General features: G+C 39.4%; 1 protein-coding gene across 1 annotated transcript; it reads left to right on the top strand.

Annotated features, from left to right (window-relative positions):
- The first annotated feature begins 911 nt into the window (after nucleotides 1-911).
- On the top strand, nucleotides 912-8657 carry ncam3 (neural cell adhesion molecule 3). The gene is made up of 17 exons (XM_046400554.1): nucleotides 912-1205; nucleotides 1909-1980; nucleotides 2127-2324; nucleotides 2508-2645; nucleotides 2988-3131; nucleotides 3358-3475; nucleotides 4056-4210; nucleotides 4367-4500; nucleotides 4723-4858; nucleotides 5030-5197; nucleotides 5348-5467; nucleotides 5784-5786; nucleotides 5982-6109; nucleotides 6224-6392; nucleotides 6504-6693; nucleotides 6779-6901; nucleotides 7228-8657. Exons 1-17 carry the CDS (start codon nucleotides 1145-1147, stop codon nucleotides 7268-7270), a joined length of 2100 nt encoding a protein of 699 aa, XP_046256510.1. The 5' UTR covers nucleotides 912-1144; the 3' UTR covers nucleotides 7271-8657.
- The last annotated feature ends 77 nt before the right edge of the window (nucleotides 8658-8734 follow it).

Genomic DNA, 8734 nt, shown 5'->3' on the forward strand with positions numbered 1-8734 from the left:
CTTTTTTTTACTGATTTTTACTGATGTACTTTGTACTGATTTTTTACTCCACTACATTTCTTTGACAGCTTTAGTAGCTAATATTTTTCAGATTACAATATTTCATTCCCTTCCTGTCCACTGAAAACCATGTATCTCCAGATCTGTTGATGCTGAATGTTTGTGATTAAATGAAGAATGAACTATTTTGAGAGAATTCTTCTCCTTGTTAAGCTTAATAAGGTATTTTAAAACCTTCCTGGATCAACTAAAATACATCATGACAAAGCTGAAAACAGGCTGCTTTTTGCACTCCTGAAAAGTTGACATTTTAGAGATATGTGGTTCTCAGAGGACTGCCAAGCCGTGGATTATTGATGCATTGTTAAATGACCTAAAACCTAATCAACAACTGCAATAAGTGTAAAACACTGACAGAAATGAGGAAGTGAGGTTTTAATTCAGGGCTTGTAGTGGAGTATTTTCAGTCAGTAGTGCTCCTCCGCTGAATTTGGCATACTGTGTACCCATGTGCTTGGGAAGAATGTCACCATTTAAATGAGAAAGGAAAAACGATGGCATGACAACCATATCTTCCCCCATCTCTTGTCCCCCTGGAGGCCTGCCTGCTTTGCTTTCATGCCTGGAGGGTGAGACAGACAGGGAGAGGAGAGACGGGGAGTGCGAGACAGAGAGAGAAGGCGAAATCGGGGCTGGCGGCGGGTGGGGGTGGGGGGGGGGGGGGGGGGGGGGGGGGCAGACATCATTCTGCTAACACCTCCCATTTGTGAATGACCTAAAGTAACTCTGTTGGGGTTAAAGCAGGGATGAGAGACCAGTGCTTTCTCTCTTTCTCTCTCTCTTTACCCCCACCCTCCTTGGTTCCTCTCATCTGCATTGTGTCCCTATATAACCTCTAATGCAGACCCCTTCCCTGTCACAGTTAGTTTAGGTGGATGCCAAACAACAGGTGTCTGCAAATATTTGAGGTTTCTTTGATATTTAGTTAGTCTTGAAAACTTTATTAGACAAGCATTCAAACTGTCTGTCCAGTTGGATTGACTGGGAAAGCAAAAAGCAAAAAATAATTGATTGACAGAAACAGACAAACTACTTAATTTTGATTTGAAATTATATAGGATTGATAATCAACAGCCAGGTGAACATGAGCCAATCATATCTCATCCTGGCAACGACCTCACTGCTGCTGCTGATGTACGGCACAGGTAAGATCTGTTGACATTGTTAAGATTTTAGTAAGGAATCCAGTGTTGTAATGAAATGTTTTGACATATACTACATGGTTGTAACACTGAGATTGTGAGCAAAAGTAAGTTTATGCTGGTATTTTAAAGTTTAAACAGTCAATAACTAATATTTGACATTTTATGTCCCAAATCGTGTCACATAGTTTCTATAGTCTACCATAGTCTGTTTAAACAAATTAAAAGCAGAATTTTACAGTTTAAGATGGATCTACATTTTTGTTGACTATAAACTGTGATAAAACAACATAATACATCAACAAAATCATTAGAAATGTAAACTCCAGGTTAATGTTAACACTAACATTTTGAGGGAAGTTTTTGTTTATCTCATCACTGCAATTGACTTTTTCTGGTGCTTCACACCTGTGTCTTTTTGAGAGTTTAACTTCAAAATTCAGATGATAAACGTACTCCTCAAACATGCTCCTCATGCACAGTGTTAGACAGATGGTTTGTCACTATGTTTAAAAAGTTTAAAAATGATGTAATAATTTGACTCTGAAATGAGTATTTCTGTTGCCAGTTCTACCATAATTTTCAGGGGTGAAAGTTGTTGTGCCTGTAGTTCAAAAGTACAGACCAGTCTATGTTTTTTGGATCAACTGACAGACATGGTTGTTTAAACACCAAATAAAACCGAGACTCTTCTCTCCTCCTTTAGATGCAAAGATAGAAATCATAGCTGCTAAGCCAGATATTCTGGTGGGAAATGAGATCTTACTGTTGTGTAAAGGTGAGTCATGTCGGTTTCCTTTGATGATTAATAAAACTTGTCCATGTGAATGAACTCTTTTAGTCTGAGCCTCTTTGAGGAAAATTTGCCTTTATGTTTATTTTCACTCGGCCTCTTCTTCCTTTCCTTCTCTTCTCCTGTCCTAGCTGGAGGAGAGGGAGACATAACATGGCAAAAGGATGATGAAAATATTGATGATGAGGAACAGGTGTCAAAAGTGGATGAGACCTCCTCTAAATTGCTCATTAAGAAGGCGTCAATGCAGGACACGGGCAGGTATACCTGTCAGTGTGACTTCGACAATGGACACCACGATAGCACTACATTTGATGTGTATGTTCATGGTATGTAACTACTGACTGAACACTTGTTGAATGCAACAGATCTTTTATTAAGATAGAAATCCTAAAGTTGTTAATACTTGGCATATCAGATCTTGTTTAATGAACCAACCTGCACTTCTTTTGATCATGATATCACTCATTATGTTGCTTTAATGCATGTAAAATGTTTCTCCTTTTTGTCAGTGGGTCCATCATTTGTCTACAACACCACCTACCATGAGTTTCTGGAGGGTACAGATGGTGTGGTACCCTGCTCGGTGACTGGCCAGCCAATGGTGGATGTTCAGTGGATCAGAGACAAGCAACCAATCTCTTCTAATGGTAGGACCAGCACCTGGGGCCAGTTGTTGATCTTCAATCTAGCACTATGTTTACTAGCACCTTTACAGTTATACAGTTTGTATTTGAGTGAATACTTTTGACATCCTAGAGAAATATGTTTTAAATTTATGTCTGTTATAACTAACTTTTGTTTTCATTGCAATTGCTATCGCAATTTATTGAATGTTTTGGATGTATGCAGAGTTCAGTGTTTCTTTTGCTAATTAACGTCTATATGGAAAGAAAGAACTCTGCAGCATGCATTGTCCAGCTGCGATGACATATTATGTCTCTCTCTCACTTTGTCTCTCTTTGTCTATCTGCCTTTTTTGCTCCCTTCAGAAGGAAGGCGTGTGCGTCAGCTATCTGATCACACACTCCATATTGAAAAGGTGAAAAGAGAGGATGCTGGGACATACACGTGCCAGGCTCAGATCAGAGGAAGGCCCGTCTATCAAAACCTTGCTATCTCTGTTGTTGTCAATGGTCAGTATCTTTTTTACCTCATGATTAAATAGTGGCCAAGACTTTGTGAATCTAATTAGGACACAAAGATCCTTTCTGGCTCTTGTAAAACCAGATGTGTATATTTTTTATTTCATGGAGTGTTAGCCTATAGTTAGGGATGTTTCAGTTATTAGAAGTTTGTATTTTGACAACAATAAATTCGAAGTGTCACTTAAGTTGAATTTTGTTTATAACTCTTCTGCAGCTCCTCCTACTGTGCACCTGAAAGAAAAAGAGAAAAAAGTGTTGGCTGGACCAGAAACTAATGTTTCCTTGCTGTGTTTGGTGGACGGTTTACCAAAACCCAACATCACCTGGACCATGTAAGTCCTGACTTGTAGAGAGCTGGTTACATCCTTTATGGTATGTTAATTAACTTGGTGAAAAGGGAACATCAGTATTTGGTCATCGGTAATTTTGCTCATCTTAACTTGTTTCTGTCTTTTACATAATCACAAATGTCTATTGACTTACAGTGTATGATATTTTTCTGTTAGCTTTTGCATTTCAATGCATTGTTTTTCTTTGTTTCAGTTGACTCAGATGCTTTTCATAAAATCTAAATTGTTACAGCTTTAGCTTAGGACAATCTATCATCAGCAACAAAACTGTGTCATTTTGTGTTGATATACAGATAGGTGCTTCTCACTCTCAGTATTGCTGATGTAGCCTAACATCTTGTCTGTGTGCCAGTGGGTGGATGGAGAGAAACCTCCCCTATCAGCTTTGTTAATGTTCTGTGAAATTATCTCTCCCTCTTCTGGGCTTGTTCATTCTCTTATCCTCCACTAAGTTTTGTTTGCAAATGTCTGGATGACCTAACACTGTCTTCTGAATTCATATGAATAACAATAACCTACAACATTACTCAAGGTACACTTTGATCTGCTTTTCCTCTCTCAGGCCGGTCCCGATTGACCCCTCACATCATCAGTTTAACTCAGACCGTAGCCAGCTGACAATAACATCTGTTGCCAGGGAAGACTATGGAGAGTACGTTTGCACTGCCGCCAACAAGATATCTGAGAACAGTGCTTCATTTACGCTTCATGTTTATGGTTAGTTCAGTTCTATCAATGTTTTTTTCTCAGGGCATGGCCAAAAATGAAAACCTGCTTTTCAAGCATGATGACATGGTTACTTCATCCAGCTGTACTATAATGACATTTGGATATGGTGATGCAGGTTCTGATAATAGAGACGTTTTATTTCAGAGGCCCCAGATGTGTTTGTGAAAGAAGAGCAGCTGAATGTATCAGTGGGTGAACGGGCATCAGTGTCCTGTAATGTCTCTGGTCATCCTCAGCCTGAGCTGTACTGGCTCAACAAGCGCAATGGACACACAGTGGTAAGAGTTTAGGGACACATATATGCACATGTGCAGTTCTGAGCAGCCCCAGAGCTATATGAGCAATTTCACAAACAACATTCCAGTCATGTCCACATTGATGCCTAACTGACTTTTAGCAAAGTACAACTACCTCAACATCTTAAAATATGAGCATTTACAGACTCATGCTTCGTCTGTTGTGTGACCGGATATTTCCTTTTGTGTGCTTCCCCCTGTCAGGATTCTACCACTGGTCGTGTCCATGTTATTAATGGAACTTTGGTGATCGAGGAGATGTTGCCCCCTGATGGTGGACTGTATTCCTGCATGGCCGTCAGCATCTCTGGAAATGCATCAAGAGATGTTGCAATATACAGTAAGAGTCTATGTCTATGTGTGTTTGTGTTTAGAAAAAGTCCAGTAAAAGAAGATTTCCTCTTTACTTATTGGCTAATCATGCATGTGACAGACATTATACTATTCTAATATTCATTTTTCCATCTTTCATTCTCTCTTTCCTCTTCCTCTCTGCCCTCCTGACTCACAGCCCAGCCTGATCCGCCTCTCCACCTGTCAGTCACACCTGGACCAGCCTCAGTCCTCCTCTCCTTCAAAACCCTGCCCAGCAGTGGAGGAACACCAATCACAAGTTTTGTTTTACAATGGAGGCAAAGTGCTGCGGAACAGTGGAAGGAGATCACAGTCCCAGCTTCAGGTAAAACATCTGCTCTTCAAAGACGCTTTGCAGTTGTGCATCATGAATCTCAGGAGAAAATCAGTGAATCAGTCATATTTTAAACTGCTCTTATCATAAGCTTTATTCTGCTATAAATACCTAAATAACATGTCTGTGTTTGATTCGTAGATCCTCTAGCAATCACCGCCCTCAAGCAGTACACACCGTACACAGTACGTTTGGCCGCCATGAATGCAGTGGGCACGGGACAGTACTCAGAAACAAAAACTGTCCGCACACAGGGAATACGTAAGTGCTAGATACACTGACAACACACAACAAATCCATATTTCATGCTATGTGTTTAACATAGCTCTGGATGATAAGCGTGTGTGCGTGTGTGTGTGTGTGTATTTGCATGCTTGTATTAATGATGCACATTTTTTGTTGTGCAGTGGACAGTATGTGTAAGATCTAATAGGTAGTCTACTGTGTACTGTATATTAAGCAAGAAAGACTTTTCTCCCTCATCTGCCATTTTTCTTTTCCATTTTTCATGCAAACACCAAAACTATTCTCCCACACCATCATCTGCTGCCGTGTGATCGTGATCATCCATCCGCAGATGGTAAAGAACACACAGTGATGTGCTAAAATGTGAAACAGCTGACTGACAATCTGTGTGTAGCTTATGTAATTAAATATATCTAAATCCAGTGTTGATATGTTGAGTATTATTCATATATTATTTATATATTCATGGCTATTAAATGTGTATGCATGGTCATAAATTCTGCTATTGCTCTCTATATCCTGTCTACAGGTGAACCAGACAGTCCGGTTTTGTCGGTTGAGAAGATGACAGTAGAGAAAAACTCTTTCTCTGTCCCTCTTAAACAGATCGATGACGGTGGAGCCCCTCTGCAGCACTTTAACATGCGATACAGACAGGTAAGAGATGTATGAGTCTCTCTCTCTCTTAGTAAATTACTCTTCTATGGTTCTTTTGTTTCCTTCCTGTCATCCTTCATTCCTCTCTTATGCTCTTTATTTATGCTCTCTCAGGTTAAAGACAAGGCTGAGTGGAAAGAGATTCAGCTATCATCTGATACAAACTCTATCTCCCTGCAAGACCTGCCCTTTGGCTCAGACTATCAACTGGAGGTCACAGCGGTCAACGCTAATGGTTCCTCTATCCCTGCCATATTCAACTTCACCATCGGAGAACAGCCTGGTATGCCCCCCACCCCCAACAGTGCTAACAAAAAGATTTTGCTTGCCACAGTGAAAATGTTACTTTCAATCGGTCATCTTGACTCTGTCGTCTCTCTATCCCCACTAAAAGTGAACAGCATGACTAAAGGCAGCGTGGTTGGCATCGTTATGGTCATCTTCCTGGTCGTATTCCTAGCGGTAGATGCCACCTGCTGCTACAAAAATCACTGCGGCCTGCTCATGTCCATTGCTGTTAAAATCTTTGGACATAAAGTCCCAGGCATTAAAATGCTTGAAGACATAGAGGGAGCCAATAACGGGTAAGTGGGTGTTTTTCACAAAATAGAAACCTTCTGTCTGTTGTCAGATTGTCATCAATCATATTTCAAATCTTTGTGTGTGCAGAGAAGTGAAGCTGAAGGGTATGACCACTCCGAGAGGTAGTATGCAACTGACAGGGGTTCATACTAAAGGGGTCGGGCAGCTCACAGAGGTCACCAGCGACAAAGCCTCCCTCACCAAACATGAGTATGTTCACTCACTCCCACATAGAACAAACCATCTCACCTTTGTTTGAATACTTGCTCCATCCTTTCATTCTGACACTAAAGCAAGATGCATCAATAGACAACTGCAGGAATGAGCCGTTGTCAAATTCTGTGCTTCTATGAATGTTTTTCCCAAGGCAGTCTGACCAAATTTGCATCAGTGTTCACTAACCAACTAACTACAGTAAATGAATTAAAGCTAAAAATGTTAAATAGAACAGACAAAGGTACTGAAATTAGTTGTTTTTTACACAATTGTTCATCTTTATACCAATATCTGATTGCTGAATTATATCTTTCCCACAGGAAAATACAGGCAGGTAGGGAGCTGCCCAATGCCGATGCATGAGGCCCGAAGATTGGAGAAGAAACAACAAATAAGAAGTGTGAACCAACAAGTAGATAATGTATAATGTACAGCAAGAGAAGATATCAAACTTATCAACACCATCAGCCTTAATAATGGACTCTGAACCGTTGAGCAGCTCTATAGCAAATACAGCTGTGATGGGACGTGGTCGAACATTATTGACAGATTGCAGGGAAACACTGATGTCGCTGAGGTTTGTTCAGACCCATGCTGTTTCAGGTGTCTGGTGTTGGAGCGAGAGGACAGCAGGCCTGTGTCCAGCCTCTCCTGACAACACTGTCCTCTCATAAGGTGGAAAATCTGCCAGCTTCCTGGTGACATGAAGACCGACGGAGGCTACGGGCAGGAAATTATATCATTTTCTTGCCTTTCTGTAGTTCTGTCTGCTCTGATTTAGATTACAAAAGACTCTTGTCCTTTTACAGGGTAATCTTGGTGTCTGTGTTTTACAGGGTAAAATTGTTGGTGTTATAAATTAATCTTTAAATTGCTCTGGCTTCACAACAAATGTTTACTGCATTTTGAATGTTGTACACAGACCCAAGATCTTATTTTATTTTTACTCTTTTTGAATCGTGTCATGGATGTCATGTGTAATACAGATTTGTTTTGGCATTTAAAAATATTTGTCTTTGTTTGTGATGTTTTTCATGTATCTTTTTGTTAGTAATGTGTTAACCTTGCATTGTGGCTGCTCATCTGATGCTAATTCAAGTCTAAACATCTTATATTTGAGTTTAAATAACGCTATATCCTGATACTGTCCAGTATTTTGACCCATTTAACGTCATTTGAACTTAAACTAACCTCACTAACCTTAATGTAATTATTATGCACTGATATTTATTGTTTTTAAACCACACATGAGAGATATTCATCATGAGAGGCTTTGAACTTGAAGCCATATTGGATTTTTTAGCCAGATTTACTGTTAAGCACTTTTTTGTGAAAACATTATGTTATGGTCGGCAGCTACCACTGGCCACATAGGGGACCTGTGATTAAAAGCAACTTTTAAAATAAGAGGCTCCTTTAAAGTACCTGTAATAATAGGTGACATGTATCGTAATGTACGTATTTCCACCTAACAAAATTGACTAATACTCGATGTTTAACTTCTATTTTGTATTTATAGTCAGATTATAATTATACAGTGATCAAAGATGTCCAAGTGAAAATATTTCAAGTCAGATATTTAAATATTTTCCAGCTTGTTTTTTGAAAGTATGTCATGCATGTATGCAAATTAGCAGACCATAGTAATGAAATTTTTTGATATAATTGTAATATAATATTGAACACTGTACATGCTTGTACATAATAATGTTGAATCTTTCCATTTCATAAAAACATGGACTGTACAAGAGCTTTATGTGTTTTGTGCTCACCAAATGAATATTTATTTTCTCCTTTAAGTAGCAGCTCATTAGCTCAAAAAAGTAT

Source organism: Scatophagus argus, chromosome 9 (genome assembly GCF_020382885.2).
Source record: "Scatophagus argus isolate fScaArg1 chromosome 9, fScaArg1.pri, whole genome shotgun sequence".
NCBI lineage: Eukaryota > Metazoa > Chordata > Actinopteri > Scatophagidae > Scatophagus > Scatophagus argus.

Coding starts and splice junctions, on each gene's coding strand:
- ncam3 (XM_046400554.1), top strand. CDS start 1,145: ATGAGCCAATCATATCTCATCCTGGCAACGACCTCACTGCTGCTGCTG. Junction 1,206..1,908: donor GCTGCTGATGTACGGCACAG/GTAAGATCTGTT, acceptor CTCCTCCTTTAG/ATGCAAAGATAGAAATCATA. Junction 6,110..6,223: donor TTAACATGCGATACAGACAG/GTAAGAGATGTA, acceptor ATGCTCTCTCAG/GTTAAAGACAAGGCTGAGTG.